General features: G+C 42.3%; 1 protein-coding gene across 1 annotated transcript in view; it reads left to right on the top strand.

Annotated features, from left to right (window-relative positions):
* Positions 1–20,264, top strand: part of LOC136884355 (uncharacterized) — a 737,352-nt gene that overhangs the window by 627,135 nt on the left and 89,953 nt on the right. Inside the window, exon 5 of the mRNA XM_067156482.2 lies at positions 10,438–10,634. Coding sequence (XP_067012583.2) covers positions 10,438–10,634 — 197 coding nt within the window. The remainder of the gene's footprint in view (positions 1–10,437; positions 10,635–20,264) is intronic.

Genomic DNA, 20,264 nt, shown 5'->3' with positions numbered 1-20,264 from the left:
CCCAACCCAGAGTCTGAAGCTCCAGGACACTGCCCTTGAGGCGATAGAGGTGGGATCCTTCGCTGAGTCAGAGGGAAAAGCCAACCCTGGAGGGTAAACAGATTAGTTTATTTATCTCGAAGCGTAAATGAAAGTTGCAATATTATCTGTTTAGTAGTTTGTAAGATGCATATAGCCGACATAACTCCTATCCTCTCTGCTATATGGGGGCTTCATTAATTTCATTCCTGACCTTATCAAATGACTGGAAACAGGCTGTGGATGTCAGATGATAAAAACCGTACTCGAAATTTAATTTGAATATTTATTTATTTATTTATTTATTTATTTATTTATTTATTTATTTATTTATTTATTTATTTATTTATTTATTTATTTATTTATTTATTATTCAGGGGCTGCCTGGCCGAGGCGGTAAAGGCGTGCTCGGTTCGCCAGGAAGGATGTGGGTTCGAATCCCCGTCAGGAAGTCGTAACATTTAAGAAACGAGATTTCCACGTCCGGAGGTGCATATGGCCCTGAGGTTCACTCAGCCTACACCAAAAATGAGTACCAGATTAATTCCTGGGGGCTAAGGCGGCCGGGTGTAGAGCTAACTACTCTACCCCATCACGTGCCGCGGTTAACAATGGTGGAAGCCTTTACCTTCCACTCCTCCAAGGGCCTTCATGGCCTGTACGGAGGTGTCTTTGTCTTTGTTATTTATTATTCACATATTTTGTATCGCTTGACTAAGCCTGCTGGTATGCTAAACCATCTTACATAAAATGTTATACTGTACAAACTGCAGTGCCTTAGAATTCCTACTTATACATCTAATTAATTAATGCAGACTAGCACAAGCAAGGAAGAGCTTTCTTAAGAAAATAAATTTGATCACTTCAAACATTGATATCGGAATTAGAAAGATGTTTTTGAAGACTTTCGTGTGGAGCGTGGCATTGTATGGAAGTGAAACATGGACGATAACTAGCTCAGAAAGAAAGAGAATAGAAGCTTTTGAAATGTGGCGTTACAGAAGAATGCTGAAGGTGAGATGGATAGATCGAATCACGAATGAAGAGATACTGAATCGAATTGGTGAGAGGAGATCGATTTGGCTAAATTTGACGAGAAGAAGAGATAGAATGATAGGACACATCTTAAGACACCCAGGACTTGTTCAGTTGGTTTTTGAAGGAAGTGTAGGTGGTAAGAACGGTAGGGTTAGACCAAGGTATGAATATGACAGGCAGATTAGAGCAGATGTAGGATGCAATAGTTACGTAGAAATGAAAAGATTAGCATAGGATAGGGTGGCATGGAGAGCTGCATCAAACCAGTCTATGGACTGATGACTCAAACAACAACAACAACGTAAACGGCAGCTAAAATACAAATTATAGACGAAATGCACATTTCTGACAGCTATTATGGTATAAGTTAAATTATGTGGTACATTTTAAAGTCTATGTGGCATTTACTACATCCCCTTTTGGATACGTTTAAGGTACGTCTCTAATTACAGCCGGAGGAGAATTCCAGAATTGTACGGTTGTAGGAATGAATGAATTACCAAAAATTGCCGTGGGGTAAATTGGAAAACATGCAATATAATTGCAACCATGTTGGTCGCCATTTGCAATACTACAGTTATAACCAGGGCTAGGAACCTGCAAGTGCACGACGACGAGACTTTGACAACATTTGCATTTAACTATAAATTAGAAACCATCAAATCCACATTTCTAGAACGGGTGTCATAACAATATTGGTTCACTAATTTAATCAGGTGATTCCTTCCCTCTTCCTTGCCTGTCCCATCCAATCTTCCCATTCCTCCACAAGGCCCCTGTTGAGCATAGCAGGTGAGGCCGCCTGGGCGAGGTACTGGTCATTCTTCCCAGTTGTATCCCCCGACCCAAAGTCTGAAGCTCCAGGACACTGCCCTTGAGGCGGTAGAGGTGGGATCTCTCGCTGAGTCCGAGGGAAAAACCAAGCCTGGAGGGTAAGCAGATTAAGAAGAAGAAGAAGAAGGATGGAAAATCTAAAGTACCAAAATATTTAATTTTTAGAACCTCCCTCTGTGGATCAATGGTAGAGCAACGGCCTTCGGATTCCAAAATAGTGGATTCAAACCCGGCAGATTTAATCGTATCTTTGCGGGGCGGAAAACAGCCCATTCGATACTCCTTGTCGGCAGGTAAAAGATCTCTGGTGACGCATTTGGTGAACACTCTACAAAATTAATGAAAACTCAGTCATGGGCGCCCAAGATAGATTAGGTTCACTCTGCCATCTAGTAGGCCTAGAATAAAACGGAACCTCGAAATTGACTGAGGCCATACGATTTTTTTTTTTTTTTTTTTTTTTTTAGTTCATCATATCTTCTTCTTAATCTGTTTATCCTCCAGGTTCGGTTTTTCCCTCGGACTCAGCGAGGGATCCCACCTCTACCGCCTCAAGGGCAGTGTCCTGGAGCCTCAGACTTTGGGTCGGGGAATACAACTGGTGAGAATGACCAGTACCTCGCCCAGGCGGCCTCACCTGCTGTGCTGAACAGGGGCCTTGTGCAGGGATGGGAAGATTGGATGGGACAGGCAAGGAAGAGGGAAGGAAGCGGCCGTGGCCTTAAGTTAGGTACCATCCCGGCATTTGCCTGGAGGAGAAGTGGGAAACCACGGAAAACCACTTCCAGGATGGCTGAGGAGGGAATCGAACCCACCTCTACTCAGTTGACCTCCCGAGGCTGAGTGGACCCCGTTCCAGCCCTCGTGCCACTTTTCAAATTTCGTGGCAGAGCCGGGAATCGAACCCGGACCTCCGGGGGTGGCAGCTAATCACGCTAACCACTACACCACAGAGGCGGACTCATATCTTACCTAGTCTTACCTTATTGCCGGGCTGAGTGGCTCAGACGGTTGAAGCGTTGGCGTTCTGACCGCAACTTGGTAGGTTCAATCCTGGCTCAGTCCGATGGTATTTGAAGGTGTTGAAATACGTCAGCCTCGTATCGGTAGATTTACTGCCACGTAAAAGAACACTTGCGCGCCTCCAAACACCATAAAAGTATTTAGGGGGACGTAAAGCCAATAACATTATTATTATTATTATTATTATTATTATTATTATTATTATTATTATTATTATTATTATTATTATTCGTATGTTATAAGTATCTAACATACATGAAAGTAGCTGGTACAAGCCGGCGGAAACAATAGCCGAAGAATACTCGAAATGAGATAAAGGAAATAAAGATACGATGGGAATGTATTCGATATATGGAACTGTAGATATAAACCGGATTCGGTGATGAGGCCATGTCATATGAATGAAGGACAGGTTACCTCGAAGAATAATTGACTCGGCCATGAAAGGTAAGAAGAGTAGAGGAAGACCAAAACCACGATGGTTTCAAATGATATAATGATAAGAGATGTGGAATTAAACGAGGCTACAAAGCTAGTTTGAAACAGGAGATTATGGAGACTTGTAGTTAATGCACAGAGGCTTGCAGACTGAACGATGAAAGGCATAACAGTGTATAAGGAAAATGTATTTATTTATTTATTTATTTATTTATTTATTTATTTTTACAAGTTGATTTACATCCCACCGACACAAATAGCTCTTATGGCGACGATGGGATAGGAAAGGGCTAGGATTCATAAGGAAGCGGCCGTGGCCTTAATTAGGGAACAGCCCCAGAATTGTCCTGGTGTGAAAATGGGAAACCACGGAAAACCATCTTCAGGACTGTCGACAGTGGGGTTCGAACCAACTATCTCCCGAATGCAAGCTCACAGATGCACGACCCTAACCGCACGGCCACTTGGTCGGGAAATACAGGTCTATTTTGATCTTCAATTATTAATCTCTTCAGAATGGCAGCCAAAAATTTATAGACATTTACTGAAACTGAACGGGCGTTTTTCAAAACCAAAATAATTGGCAAATAGTCAGTGCTGCCACAAAATAAAGTTCAAAATGTGTACCAGAATTTTTTTACGAAAAAGGACCTTGTGCATTATTTTGTTACTCAAATGGTTCTCCTGGAAATTATGCTTTTATTTGTTAAAGCACACGTTTCAGAGCCTTTAAAAACCAGTCAACACGAGCGTTACACTGATTCACTCGTTAACGCAAAATGACAGCACTGCTGCAATTATACGAAACTAACCCAGCAACGACGGGTACACCAGCTAGTCAATCCTCAAAAGTTTTGTCTGGTTAAAAATCCCCCGTCTGTTTCAGACCACTTTAGAGTCTAGTATTTATCAGCACAGTAGGGCGGTCGCAATACCCCATCCATTAAGTACGTTACGGAGCGTTAACTCCAACTGTTTATTTTTACGCATCGACTAATACTCCGTTCCGTATGGATTACGATGTGATGCAAAACGATAATTAAAGCATTTATATAAACAAACCCATGCCCTATATTAGGGGATTATTAAAAACCAGGCAATGAACTGAGAAGTTCAGATTGCTGAATATTATTGAGAATCAAGAGCATACTGAGATATAAAGCTATAATTGCATGTAAAAATAATTTGAAGTGCAGGTAAGTTTCAGTAATTACCTTAAAATACCTATTTAATAGAAATAAAACAATGAACACTGACTAAATGTGAACTGAGAAAGAAACTGGTATCGAATTCTACAATTGGTTGGTGGACCCCCTTTTAGTCTCCTCTGAAGACAGGCAGGGTATAACGCGTATGCATTCTACCATACTCACCCACAGGGGAGATTGAACTTTATAAGAAGTGGGACGAATAATGACCACTCACATTGGAATCATCGATGCCCTATCGCAGATAGGTGTACAGCTACTAAAAGTACAAAACTCGGTATAATTCTTAAACCAAACCTAACATTCCTCGCTACTAGGTACAAAATTAGAGAGAAATTATTAACACTTAGTAAAATGTTGCAGTTGTCTGCACAGAGCGTGATAAACTCCTGCTTTATGCTGTAATACAATGACACTAGACATTTCAACGCCCTCATGGCCCGTTAACTCCGAGGATAAGACGCTGCAGTTTGCGAGATGGCCGTAAGTATGCTGCGTGCTTGCAGCATACTGGTGTGAAGGAAAATCTGTCTTTATGATACGCAATATAAGTCGTGCATCTAACAAATTATTAGTATTATCCGACTCACCTTCGGTTAGGGGCTGCCTGGCCGAAGCGGTAAAGGCGTGCTTGGTTCACCCGGAAGGACGTCGTAAAATTTAAGAAATGAGATTTCCACTTCCAGAGGTGCATATGGTCGTAAGGTTCACTCAGCCTACAACAAAAATGAGTACCAGGTTAATTCCTGTGAGCAAAGGTGGCCGGGCGTAGAGCCAACCACTCTACCCCGTCAAGTGCCGAGGTCACGGATAGTGGAAGCCTGATCTTCCACCCCTCCAAGGGCCTTCATGGGCTGTACGGAGATGACTGACTCACCTTCAATTCAGAGGGCCCCAGGTTCGATTCCCAGCCGAACCGAGGATTTTAAGTGCGTATGGTAATTCCTTTGGCTCGGGAACTGGGTGTTTACGTTCGTCTTAATACTCTTGTCTTCATCTACCCACAACTTATCACACAATCAACCAACTCAAAAACGCACACGTACACAAGAGTGAGTGTACTACTCAATATAGGGTTGCGTCAGAAAGGGCATCCTGCCGTTAAACTCGGCTTATATAGTTTCAGAAACTTAGGGAGATCGCGAACACTAAACTTGTCATCCTTTCTAGATTTCCAAAAGGCCTGCTCCATCTTGGTGGAGAATTCGGTTCTTCTTTCTACACCGGGCAATTTCGCCGTGGGGTTAGGGGCGTGCAGCTGTGAGCTTGCATCCGGAAGATAGGGGGTTCGAACCCCACTATCACCAGCCCTGAAGATGGTTTTCCATGGTTTCCCATTTTCACACCAGGCACATGCTGGGGCTGTACCTTAATTGAGGCCACGGCCGCTTCCGTCCCATTCCTAGGCCTTTCCTATCCCATTGTCGCCGTAAGACCTATCTGTGTCGGTGCGACGTAAATCAAATAGCAAAAAGAAAATAATTCTTTCTGCAGTTCTTCTTCTCCGGAATATACCCCTGCACCCAGGTCCTGAACATTCTTCTTTTCTTCATTCAGTACCTCAGAGGTATCGGGTAATTCCTCCTTGACTATCGTTACTCATTGTTACCAACTGCTGGGATATGATTCTCCGCGTAGCAACCTTTGGCTCATTTCGTTACAACGTATGGACGTAGGGACGGGTTTCTGAATCAACTCCAAAACTTAGGAATTTTTTGGTAAGAACTGAGAAAATGTAATATCCGGCTTCTTTGCTGAATAGTCGGTTCAGTGGCCTTCGGTTCACAGTGCCGTGAGTTCGATTCCCGGCTTGATAGGGATTAAAACTCCGTATAGTTAATTTTTTAGTTCGTGGTCGTCTTATTACACATCTTCATTTACGCACAACACATCAGTAAAGGAAAAGGGAATTACGGGGAAAGTCTGAAAGAACGGAGATACTAAGCCGAAAATAAAAGTTTTAAAAAGCAATGCAAGAAGAAGAAGAAGAAGGAAATCTAACGGGTGTTTGGTTTCTTTAATGCATAGATTCCATATTTTTTTGTGAAGGTAGCCTTTTGTACATACAAGCTCTAACAATAAGGTACTCCCAAACTTACAGGTACATTCCTCACACGTAGAAGAAGGAATTATGTTACATGAATTTGGGTCCAGAAACGCTTTATTTCTATGTAAGAACCCATTTTCACAACTCTGTGCAGTACATTAATAACGGGAAACTTTTCTTTTTACAATAGAATTACGTCGCACCAATACAGATAGGTCTTACAGCGACCATGGGACAGCAAAGGGCCAGGAGTGGGAAGGAAGCGTCCGTCGCCTTACAGCCTCAGCATTTGCCTGGTGTGAAAATTAAGGCCACGGCCGCTTCCTTCCCACTCCTAGCCCTTTCCTGTCCCATCATCGCCGTAAGACCTATCTGTGTCGGTGCGACGTAAAACAACTAGCAAAAAAAATTAAAGTACAGTCCCAGCACTTGTCTGGTGTGAAAATGGAAAACCACGGAAAACCATCTTCAGGGCTGCCGACGGTGCGGTTCGAACCTACTATCTCCTGAATGATGGATACTGGCCGCACTTTAGCGACTGCAGCTATCGAGCTCGGTATCTTTCTTTTTATGTTTATCTTTACCTATCGTCTTTACTTTGAAAGTTCCACTCAAGTTTATTCTTCTACTAACGTCATTCCACGCCATTTCTCCACCGACAGCTCGGAACATACCACTTAGTCGAGCATCTCGTCGCCTTACTTTTTAAGTTTTCGGAGAAGCCGCGGTGCCGAAATCTTGTCCCACTGTAAATCTACCGACCGAGGATGACGTATTTCAGCACATTCGAATACAACCAGTGTGAGCCAGGACCAAACCCGTTAACATGGGCTAAGAAGACCAGTGCACTACCGTCTGAGCCACTCAACCAGAAAAATGAAGGAATGGTGCAGATATTGTCTAAAGAATGTTCTCTTTTTTTTTTCAAGCCATCTCTTGTCAGTATCGACACCGGGCGAGTTGGCCGTGCGGTTAGGGGCGCGCAGCTGTGAGGTTGCATCCGAGAGATAGTGAGTTGGAACCCCACTGTCGGCAGCCCTGAAGATGGTTTTCTGTGGTTTTCCTATTTCACACCAGGCAAATATTGGGGCTGTACCTTAATTAAGGCCACGGCCGCTCCCTTCCCACTCGTAGGCTTTTTCCATCGCATAAGACCTATCTGTGTCGGTGTGACGTAAAACAAATTGTAAAAAAGAATCAGTTTCGACTCAGTTAATTTATAACTGTTAAATTCTTCAGTGTGCCGTAACTAATTTTGAGTAATAAATGCATTTAGAAACAACCTGAAAAATAAAACGTATGATAACAGAATTAGACCTGAGAAGGAAACAACTTAATTAAAAATAGAATGGCATGTTTCGTACTTGAAAGAGCATCATCAGATTCTATCAAATAATACTCGGAAATGTTTAGAAAAAGCACTGTTGGAGGACTGCATTAAGATAAGTTCCATAATAATGTTATTGGCTTTACTTCCCACTATCTACTGTACTTTTTACGGTGTTCGGAGACGCCGAGGTGTCGGAATTTTAGTCCCGCAGGAGTTTGTTTTTATTTAACGTGCCATTAATCTACTGACACGAGGCTGACGTATGTTAGCACCTTCAAATACCTCCGCATTGAGACAAGATCGAACCTGCAAAGTTGGGATCAGAAAGACAGCGCCTCAACTTTCTGATCCACTTAGCCCGGCAAGATAAGTTCCAAATTCTGGTTTTAAGGTTTAAGGATTTTTAAAAAAGAACACATTTTTACACATTTCTAGGTAGGTTTTAAATGTTATTCATAAATTATTTTCGGTCCGCTTCTGCGGTGTAGTGGTTAGTGTGATTATCTGCCACCCCCCGGAGACCCGGGTACGATTCCCGGCTTTACCACGAAAATTTTAAAAGTGGTACGAGGTCTGGAACGAAGTCCATTCAGCCTCGGGAGGTCAACTGAGCAGAGGGATGTTCGATTCCCACCTCAGACATCTTCGGAGTGGTTTTCCACGGTTTCCTACTTCTCCTCCAAACAAATGCCGGGATTGTTCCTAACTTAAGACCAAGGCCGCTTCCTTCCCTCTTCCTTGTCTATCCCTTCCAATCTACCATCCACCCTCAAGGCCATGTTCAGCGCAGCAGGTGAGGCCGCCTGGGTGAGGTACTGGTCTTCCTGCCCAGTTGTACCCCCACCAAATGTCTCACGCTCCAGGACACTGCCCTTGAGGCGGTAGAGGTGGGATCGCTCGCTGAGTCCGAGGGAAATCCAACCCTGGAGGTTAAACGGATTAAGAAATAAAAGAAAGAATTACTTTCCACAGGAGAACCTAACAGTTATAAATATAGTATTTTTAATTGTTAAAGACATTTTTCTGTCTGCCAGATGTTTTCCCAAATAGAGTAGTGAATTCAGGCAGAATTACCTGTCAAATCTAAAACGTGCAAGAGTGTTTTCACTCTTCCTTACGGTTACTGTCGTCCAGCTCGTAACTCCAACATTCTTGGTTATCAAGTACCTATCTATAAGCCTCTTTCAAAGTTATAGTAAGTCGGGGAAAGATGGCACGGATTTTGTTATGGTCGTGCAAAAAGACTTCGCCAAGATTTCAACTAACTTATCTTTATGCTAGATGTCATTACTTGTATGTCTCCTCACTGCCTTATGAAGGAAATGGTCTTTATGTAAGTAGATTACTGAAAGAACTCCTTTCTTTGAAGGTGTGTCACTTGCGCTACCTCTCCCCTGGTTTCCGGGTGAGATGGTGTTATGTACTTCATAAGCTAAGGAGGAAAATAATTTTGAAATAAACTATTTTTACAACTTTAATATATTTATTTACCATTTTTACATTCACTTGTGTATTATTGATTGGTCATTAATTATTCAATTAATTATTTAACCTTGAAGATTTACCCCTCAGTCTCTTTTGGATACGTTTTGCCTCACTCTCTCTCGTCCACAATCATTATACAAATTCTTATACACTCAACACGATTCATGCAGCAACTTGTTGCAGTCGGCGCACTTAATCCAATCTTTTTCTGTGTGTGTGTTTTTTTTTTTTTTGGTTTTTGTTCTTTTTTTGTTTTTTTGTTTTTTTTAAATAATAGTTCTCCCAACACTCCATATACTTGTTGCAATCATCAGATATTGCATTAATTTGCTCAATTTGAATCATTTTAGCTGCTTCTTTTGAATGGGTTTTTTCTGCTTTCCTACTTTTTCCCGATGTGGCAGTGGTTGCAACTTTTATTTTCCCTTTGTTCTTTTTGTTAATTGAGATTAGTATAATTTTACACAGAATTGCGCAAAATATGTACATTTAGGCTACATATATTTTAATAACAAACTGATCAGAGAATGAAAACACATTTTAGGCATAAATGGACATTCAAAGAATACCCCGCCATCTCACCTGACGTTTGGGGAGAGACGGCACGCCCCTGCTCCAGGAACTGTGTTGGCCCAACATGGCGCATATCATACCAGCATAGTCTTTGACTAACCTAGTCATCCGTCTATGGCAATTCAAAGTTAATTTAGCTTGAACAACCCGGTCAGTGGACTTTTATATAATGCATTAGCAAAACATTGAAGGTAGAGAAGACGTACTTACCAGAACTATCCACGTTTCCAAGCGAAATCACTTGCACCATGTGACATCCAACAAGTGACTTTAGTTCTCACGTACACACAGGAAGCATTGGTCGTGCGATCTGGCGGGCGAATTCCGCACTGGCCTACCATGCGCCATCTCTCCAGGACTTATTCTATATAACCTACATCTAAAAAAAGTATAGTTTCACAATATTATTCTTGGATGATGACGGTGACGAAACTTTGTTTCAGTGAAGAGTGACGGTAAGCTGCTGGCTCGAGTTGATCAGAAGATGGACAGTTCTCAGGGTGCAGAAAGTAACGCCACTCCCGCTACAAGGGTGCGCACTGAGGTTGAAGTCCCGTCCCGAGGCATACACAAGACCATGGAGCAGCAAACTACAGAGAACGGCAACAGGCGCTCCGTCCCTCATGATCCAGGCAACAGCGTGAGTACAACAGTTTCCTAGCGCCCACAATGGGTTATAATGTTTGTTTGTCTACCACTTAGTCCACCTTCTTGGTGCGGGATCTGGAATGAGGTAAGATGAATTTATACGGCATGTTTTACGTCCTGATGCCCTTCCTATCACCAACTGCAGTTGAGGAGCTAACGGAAATTAAATGAATAATGGCAAATGAAATTGGGTGAAGAGGTGGCCTGTGAACTGAAACTGTCCCAGTATAAATCTTAAATAGACGCTACCAGTCGTGCGTTTATATATTTGCTACCCACCTCCACGTAAGAATATTTAATGTATTTTTGTAATGTGTTTCATCTGACGCAAGGCACAGCCTTGTAAGAAATGCTGCTTTGAATTTCTCCTTCCCGATGGCCCGCTTATCCACTAGATGTGCTGAGTCACGCATTACACTCTATTGCTTGACAACTGCATTGTACATGTAAATATCCAATACCATACGGTCCTCAGTCAAGCGCTCATGACTGCACTCCGGTCACTAGTAACGGTTGTCATCATTTCTGTATACCTCATTCATTTTCTTTGGAAATTTTGAATGCTAATTGTTACCGTGTTTTTGTGGATCGCAGAAAGGAGAAAGAAGGTGCGGGCTGAATGGGTCTATCTACTATATCAAATATTAACTTAAAACTTTTAAAGTGAATGTTATATTTCTCATCAAATCACAAACTTAACAAACTTCTCACTGAGTGAAATAACAAAGTTACAGGTACAAATAGCAGTTTGGAATTTACAAGTGCTGAGCTTCCAGCTCCAAATTTACAAGTTTACAACATATTGCATTTAGTTGGACGAGGGGAGAATCTCCCTATTCAAGAGCACTTTGCTCCAACGGTTACAGATACGTCCTTTCAAAGGTACCCCTCAATATTACAGTAAAATTAGCAATCACAGAAAAGAGCTTACATGCTCTCCAACTTTAACCAAGGAGACTGCGCTCCCAATTTCTTACAGCCCACTCAAGGCAAAAAATCTTACAAACTTCTGGCCTCTCTAGGCCCCATTTACAATTTATACACAGGGCTATCTATTACCCAAACTACTGGGACTTCGTGGAAAAGAAGAACAGGTTAAATTACTGGCCCGAACACAAAATGTATGGAGGCGTACACTTGCGCTCATAGAAAATTAAGAATGAAACCCTAATTGGACTCGCTGCCCGATGATGCAGAGGCTAATCCCAAGCTACTGAGGTGACTCGAATGAAGGTTAATTTAATGCTTGACAGAAAAGAGAAACAGTTACAAAATTGTAGTCACATCAAGATAAATTGAAAGGGAATTCGAGAGGGTAACGCACTCTCTATCCCAGATTTACAGTTAAAGACTTAATGAAATTTGACATTAGCCGAAAGAAGGTTTACATTTTAGAAAACAGGTGGTTACATAGTTAGAAATTAGAACCTACCCCTCGTGTAAGTCTGCGGAGGTAGCTATAGAAATATAAAACTGGTGGCCATCACATGGGCTGTTGAACTGCCTGGCGAAGAATGAGGCGCCCCGCTTTATGTCTTAACACACACACTCAGTAAGACGACGATCTATAAGACAGCTGGAAAAGCCGCACCTTATATACCCGAGGGGGTGATTCTATAGGGTTCTGGACTAAATCCGGACACACCCTCTCATTTTACTGGCAAATTCGAAAGGTACAAGAAGCCTATTATTGGTTGAAAAACAATTACTGAAAATTTGTGATTGGCCAGATTCAAAAGCTGGCGGAATGAAAAGGAAGTGTTGCAAACCTTGAAATATAGAAATAAATGAAAGTTCGTTTAGTTGTGAAAACCTATGAACACAAAATTTCTTTAAATCACTAATTCTTCTACCTTGAACCTCAGTTTTTTGTGATGACATCTGTGGAGAAAAGTTCAAACTTCTTGACGTAAATCAAAACGAAACAAATAAATCCAGTCAGTTTAAGCAACTTCAAAATACCACATTACTCAATAATTCAATGGTGACATCTTCTGGTCGATGTCCCAACTTCATGCATTAATTGTTTCACGTTTTGTTTGATAGATAGAGTTCCTTAAGGCGCTTCTTTTAAATGTGCGGGGTTGAGGTGTACCTCCCGGTACACTAATAATAACACTCATCACCGCTAACGTTATGTTCTAATTCAGTGCCCTAATTTTTGCCTACATGCAGAGTGGCTCACCTCCATCTCCATATCTCCATAGGACGTAAGAGATACGAAATGGATGTTACTGGCAATTAATCAAATAAATTCTCTCTTACATGATTGGGTGTATTATGTCCATACATTTTCCGTAACTTATTTTCAATCACTTTGTATATGCAACAAAAATGGGTGTAGTTCCAGCGGGTCTCCAGGAAGGTAACACCCTCTCTCAGGTTAAGGAGATTTATAGAGGTGATTTGAGGTGCGGAGAAGGTGAGGGGGTAACGGCCGTGCCCTATAAAAGGATCTGTCCCGGCATTTGCCTTTGTGAAGGAGAAAGGAAACCACGGAAAACCATTTTCAGGACAGCCGACAGTGGGGACCATCCCTCCCACCTCCCGTATATAGAGCTGGAAGGCTAGCCAAAAGTAGCCGCTGTTAAGCCGAAGACATTGTACGTTCTTTCATGACCCTCCTCTTGTTCACCAAGGTGAAAACCACCTTTCGCTATCTTCAACTAGTCAGAAGATATCTGAGGTGAGCCACTCTGCATGTAAGCAAAAATTAGCGTTGTCACCGGTTCAAGGTGGGAGTAAACCATCCGGAGAAAATTACAGTAATATCAAGACAAATAGAAATGAATAGTGTGATGACTTCCTTCTGATAATTTACAACATTAAAATCACATTTTAATTTCGATTTACTATAAATGTGCATGTGCAATGACTTCTTCACTGTGTTATATCAAACCCCACGGCACTTAACACCCTTGAAATGGCTCTGGCCTGCACAACGACCGTTGCTCAGCCCGAAGGCCAACTATCAGGGAGAGACGCCGCACCCTCCTGTTTTCATACCTCAAGGCTATCATGGGCCAAAATTAGCTTACTCTCAACTACAGTTATGTTTCTGACGTCTACTGTACTAAAAACGTCTGATTTAAGCATTTGAAGCCAACTTAATATACAATAAATTAACACACGCAAAAACTTTGTCAGGAGGAAACATGTACTCGCCTCATGATATCGGCTATAATTGGCGTAATATACGAGCAAATTTCGTCACACTTGCAGACAGTAGTTCTTCCTTAGAAACTGAAAAACCACACATATTGCCATCTAGCTGTAACGATGGGAACCTTTAGTTACAGTGTATGCGGCATCTCTACCGGGCCGGCATCTGTCCCGGATTTATCTTACTTAACACTATAATTCCAAACATGACAAATAATTTCTACGTACTTAAGTAAATACACCAGTGATATAAATATCTAATGAAGTCAGTCACACCGATAGTATGAGTAACTAAAGTCAGTTTCTGATAACCCGTACGAAGAACGGGTACTTCTGCTAGTAACTGATAAATTGCTAGAGTTTGGTATGCAGTCATTTTCTTGCCGAATTACTGAAAGAACACTTCGTGCAACTAAGCACAAACGTTTGAAATATTGATTACGTCACCGACGAACCAATTTCAGAAGTAATATCATTATGCCATTATTAACTGTAAAATACTTGTCACGTTTTTCCACAGATTACTTTCAAAACATGAAACACTATATCTTAATTTGCATCAAACATATATAGCACATAAACGCAGTCATCCATCAGTAAACACAATGCACAGTCCTGAAGCACCACAGTAATGAACACACGGTTTCAAATCATTTATTTAAACTACAAATTCCGAATTAAATTGCATCACTTCCCACTTAGAAACACATGTTCAGAGAGAACTGATCCCTGTCTAGGTAGGTCGAGTCATAAGTCATGGCAACTTTTTTCCCCTCACGAACATGACACAACACGGAAAATCTAAGATACGTCTTCGGAAACGTACGGTATGTACTTGGGTATGATGCCACTAGATGGTGTATGTAAACAAGAGTGTGGGTCTAAGCATGCCCCCCAGTTCCGTGTGTGAGTAAGAACATCACAAAATAGAAGTCAACAAGCAAGGTGTTCTTATGTGTCATCCAGTGCGTGAGGGACACACTGTCAATGCAGTTTATTACAATTGCTTTATGTTGTACCAATTGCGCCGTGCAGTGCGAACCAAACGTCCAGACCTTTTGGACAACGCCATAATCCTACAGGATAACGCGACAGCTCACACAGCAGCCATCGTTCAGCGTCGCTTAAATCGGTGGGGATGGGAGGTTCTTTCACACCCGCCTTATTCGCCTGATCTGAGCCCATGTGACTATGATCTAATCCCCAAAGTCAAGAAGCCATTACGTGGACAACGGTTTGCTAAGTGTAAGAGAACATCGTAACAGCATTTCGGAGAGAGGTGTCACACGTTAGCGATACACATGCAGCGAATGGTATTCAGCGCCTGCCCCACCGCTGGCAACGCACAGTGGAAATCTTGGGTGTTTATTTCGAAGGTCTTTAAGCAGTCGAGACCTGTCCTTTGTACGTAGTCTTGTGTATTTGCTGTCTATACCATAGTAAAACAATGTTTGCCAATGCCCTGTGTTCTGTCATTGTAGTCAGAATTTGTCTTCAGGCACTATGCATAAGTACATACCCTATATTTCCAAATGAATATATTAGATTTTGCGTGTTGTCTCCTGTTCGCGAGAAAAAAATAGTTGCCATGACTTATGACTCGACGCACGTATCTACACCACTGCCGCGTAGTGAAGGAACATATCAACGAGCACAAGTCGCCACACTACACATTTCTATTCGCCCTGGTAATAAATACAATTGACTGGCATTTACCTATCGTGCTTTCTCCAGATCGTAGTTGTAGCAGCAGGTATGACGACCGAAAGCAATTTTTAACGGATTTGGAGAGCAAATACAATCCAAACGATGATACAAAAAGTAAATTTTCATAAAAACGTTTAGATTCCTCGAAAGTGAAGAAAAATTTTCAAATATTCAATGTTTTCTAAGAGGAACGTGAGGAATTGAAGGGGGAAGATCGTACAGGAGAGAGAAGGTTGTACCGAACAAGAAACGTGCAAAATACTGCTCCTCCAGACTTACAGAGAAAGAGAAATGTGAAGTTCTGACATTTCTTTAACAGCAAATCAAGAAATAATTTTAATAATAATATGCAACTTTCAGATATTTAAGTATATTTTTCACGATTTGGTTCAAGAAATAAATAACTCAATTTTATAACTGCATTAATAACTTATCAGTAATGTGGACCCGTTCCAATCCTCCTACCACTTTTCAAATTTTGTGGCAGAGCCGGGAATCGAACCCTGGCCTCCGATGGTGGCAGCTAATAACACGAACCACCATAATTATAGCTGAAGAATACTGATTGAAAGTGCAAAATAAAAAAACCATTCATTTTAAAAACTTCTTTAAAACTAACAAGCTAATTAACACTCCTCAAGTCCGCCTCTGTGGTGTGGTGGTTAGTGTGATTATCTGCCACCCCCGTAGGCCCTGGTTTGATTCCCGGCTCTGCCACGAAATTTGAAAAGTGGTACGAGGGCTGGGACGGGGCCCACTCAGCCTCGGGAGGTCAACTGAGTAGAGGAGGGTTCGATTCCCACCTCAGCCATCCTCGAAGTGGTTTTCCGTGGTTTCCCATTTCTCCTCCAGGCAAATCCCTGGATGGTACGTAACGTAAGGCCACGGCCGCTTGCCTTCCTCTCCCTTGGCTATCCCTTCCAACCTTCCCATCCCCCGACAAGGCCCCTGTTCAGCATAGCAGGTGAGGCCGTCTGGGCGAGGTACTGGTCATTCTCCCCAGTTGTTCCCCCCGAACCAAAGTCTCACGCTCCAGGACACTGCCCTTGAGGCGGTAGAGGTGGGATCCCACGCTGAGTCCGAGGGAAAAACCAACCCTGGAGGGTAAACAGATTAAGAAAGAAAGAAAAGAGAAAGAAAGAAAGAAAGAAAGAAAGAAAGAAAGAAAGAAAGAACACTCCCCAAAGATTTTATAATGATCAATTACTCCCATATTGCAACAAATCCGTCAATTATAAAATGGATTATTGTATATTAGTAAAAATGAGAATATTGTGTTCTGTTTCCCTTACATATGTAGAGACATAAGTTTCCAGCAAGATTTTGCAGTACTGTTTAAACTTTATACCCAAACTTTCAGTCGAATAGAACAGAAAGAGGGACAAAGAGAGGCGTGTGAGTGACGCGGGCGCCCATGTAGTCGTTCACACAACTTTCATTTGAAATGAATTGTTATCTCTTCTTCTTCTTCTTCTGAAAGCCAGGCGCTGGGAAATGGCACATAGGATGGTTTTACTTCTGGAGATTCACTGACGCATGTATCCATACTCTCCAGTCTTCGGAAACCCACAAAACGATTTCGCGTGTAAGGAATTTGAATTAAACATGCTTTAAATATTTTGTTCACACCCAATACATTAAATGCGTTACTTTTCGAAACACCCTAAATATTAGACTACAACAGTGACAATGACTGTATGATAATTATATCAATGTCTAACACTTAATTCCAAATCTTCTGTCTCAGAGAGAGCATGCCTGTATAAAAAATAAAATATGGAATAAAAATTCTTAGTCCGCCTCTGTGGTGTAGTGGTTAGCGTAATTAGCTGCCACCCCCGGAGGCCCGGGTTCGATTCCCGGCTCTGCCACGAAATTTGAAAAGTGGTACGAGGGCTGGAACGGGGTCCACTCAGCCTCAGGAGGTCAACTGAGTAGAGGTGGGTTCGATTCCCACCTCAGCCATCCTGGAAGTGGTTTTCCGTGGTTTCCCACTTCTCCAGGCGAATGCCGGGATGGTACCTAACTTAAGGCCACGGCCGCTTCCTTCCCTCTTCCTTGCCTATCCCTTCCAATCTTCCCATCCCTCCACAAGGCCCCTGTTCAGCAAAGCAGGTGAGGCCGCCTGGGCGAGGTACTGGTCATACTCCCCAGTTGTATCCCCCGACCAAGAGTCTGAAGCTCCAGGACACTGCCCTTGAGGCGGTAGAGGTGGGATCCCTCGCTCAGTCCGAGGGAAAACCCGAACCTGGAGAGTAAACAGATGATGATGATGATGATGATAAAAATTCTTCCTGTCCCAGTCGGACCTCTGGTGAATTTGGTCCAGTTTTACGGTCGTATTCCCTTCATGTTGACAATTCTGATAACCTACCCTGTAAACAAACAGCAAAACAAAAAAGTGTACAGAATTCTTGCATTCGATATGCTTTCCAGCTCCGACATGATGCTCATATAATACCATACCACAAAAAGTTGGGATGGTTACGTTTAAACGACCAAGAAAAACCCACCAAATGACTCGTCTATCAGTTGCTTTCCACAAACAGCCCCACTTATCTATCGTCCAATTTTAGGCTTCTTTCTTCATTCCACGAAATTAACACTCGTTCTCGATCACTACTTGAAAGAGCACCGCATCGAACAAATACCTACAGCCATTCATTCCTTGTCACCGCTTCGAAATACGAACCCAGAAGGTATTAAAAAGCCTTGCTCGTCTAGGAAGTTTGAAACAGCCTGCCGTAAATTCCTCCAGAATACAGATAGTTGACTCGAATGAATTTAGAGTGAACGACGTGTGAATGAAACCAAAAATTACGTATTAGATTTAAGTATCTTAGGCTATCCCATTTAGGTTTTTAGTCTTCTCATTTAAGACTATGCACTGTTCCTAGGAATAGATAACATAGTAACATAGTTTTTAGTACACTCTGATTGTAACATAGTAATATTCAGTTAATTTCTTTGTGCCTCATAAATTTTCCTTTAAGCTAGTTAGCGGATATATTTTTTAGGTATTAATCTGATATCTCTGTTTATCCCATATTTTTTTTCACCAGTAGTAATCTTAATTACTCCTTGTTACTCCTTCTCTGACTTACTCGTCTTATCCCTTAAACTGTAACTAATTTCCTTGATATTCAATTAATGCTGTAAAAGTCTAAAAATTGTATGTGGTTGTGTAAGAGAGGGCCAAGAGCCGTAACTTTGCACGTATATAAAGACACAAATAAATAAATAAATAAATAAATAAATAAATAAATAAATAATCTATGGAGGGACATATTCACTATTGTGTATTTCTGTGGTGATTAGTAGTACGATCTGTTGTGGGTATATGAAGGGGTATATACAACGTATTTAGACGAAAAACAGCCAATTCTAGAGCCAGAAAATGTAACCATGTGTAGTTAACACGCTGAGTGTCACAGCGGCCACCAGCGACTATTTTTAAATTTCCTGATAGACCACGGCGAACACGGGTGTCCACTTTTAGAGGGGAAAAGAAACTTCAGGCCCACAGAGCAAAATTTCGACAAAAGAAATTGGCGCCCAATGTGTTAAAATCCTTGACACAGCCGGGAATCGAACCCGGGGCCCACTAAACCACTCATTCAACTATTGAGCCTGGCATAAAAGGAGCTCATCGTAGTAAATAGTAAAAAAGCAGTCTGACCTAGTGGCAACAAAGCACAATCCTATTGTATGTCCTGACAAGCTGTCACCTTGACATTTTGATTACATATTTGACATAGAAGGTCCAAATCCAGATCAACCAATACGTAATCTTCAGTTTTCACCCACAGTTTGTAAGTAAACCAGCACAAAGAAGTGCTGATATTTATGTTTCTTCTTTCTTTCTTTCTTTCTTTCTTTCTTTCTTTAGTAATCAGTTTACCCTCCAGGGTTGGTTTTTCCCTCAAACTCAGCGAAGGATATCACCTCCACCGCCTCAAGGGCAGTTTCCTGGAGCGTGAGACTTTGGCTCGGGGATACAACTGGGAGGATGACCAGTACCTCGCCCAGGCGACCTCACCTGCTATGCTGAACAGGGGCCTAGTGAGGGGATGGGAAGATTGGAAGGGATAGACAAGGGAAGGAAGCGGCCGTGACCTTAAGTTAAGTACCATCCCGGCATTCGCCGGGAGGAGAAGAGAGAAACCACGGAAAACCACTTCAAGGATGCCTGAAGAGGGAATAGAACCCCCTCTACTCAGTTGACCTCCAGAGGCTCGTACCACTTTTCAAATTCCGTGGCGGAGCCGGGAATAGAACCTGGGCCTACGGGGGTGGCAACTAATCACACTAACTACTACACTACAGAGGCGGACTGATAGGCTATCTATTTAATTTAGTAAGTTTACCGTCCATGTTTGGTTTCTCGTCCGAACTCAGCAAGTAATTCCACCTCTACCGCCTCAAAGACACTGTCCTGGAGCGTGAGATTTGGTCGGGTATACAATTGTGGTGGAGGACCAGTACCTACCCCAGGTCGCCTCACCTGCTATGCTAAAGAGGGCGCTTATTGAGGATAGGAAGGTCGGAAGGGATAGGCAAGGAAGTGAAACCTTAAGTTAGGTACCATCCGGGATTTACCTGGAGAAGAAGTGGGGAAGCCACGGGAAACGACTTCGAGGATGGCTGAGGTGGGAATCGAACCCCTTCTATTCAGTCACCTCCCGATGCTGAGTGGACCCCGTTCTAGTCCTCGTACCACTTTTCAAATTTCGTGGCAGAGCCGGAAATCGAA

This window comes from Anabrus simplex, chromosome 1 (assembly GCF_040414725.1).
Source record: "Anabrus simplex isolate iqAnaSimp1 chromosome 1, ASM4041472v1, whole genome shotgun sequence".
In the NCBI taxonomy this organism is placed as follows: Eukaryota; Metazoa; Arthropoda; class Insecta; order Orthoptera; family Tettigoniidae; genus Anabrus; species Anabrus simplex.
The sequence above is the reverse complement of the archived record's forward strand: the minus strand, read 5'-3'. Positions and strand labels throughout refer to the sequence as shown.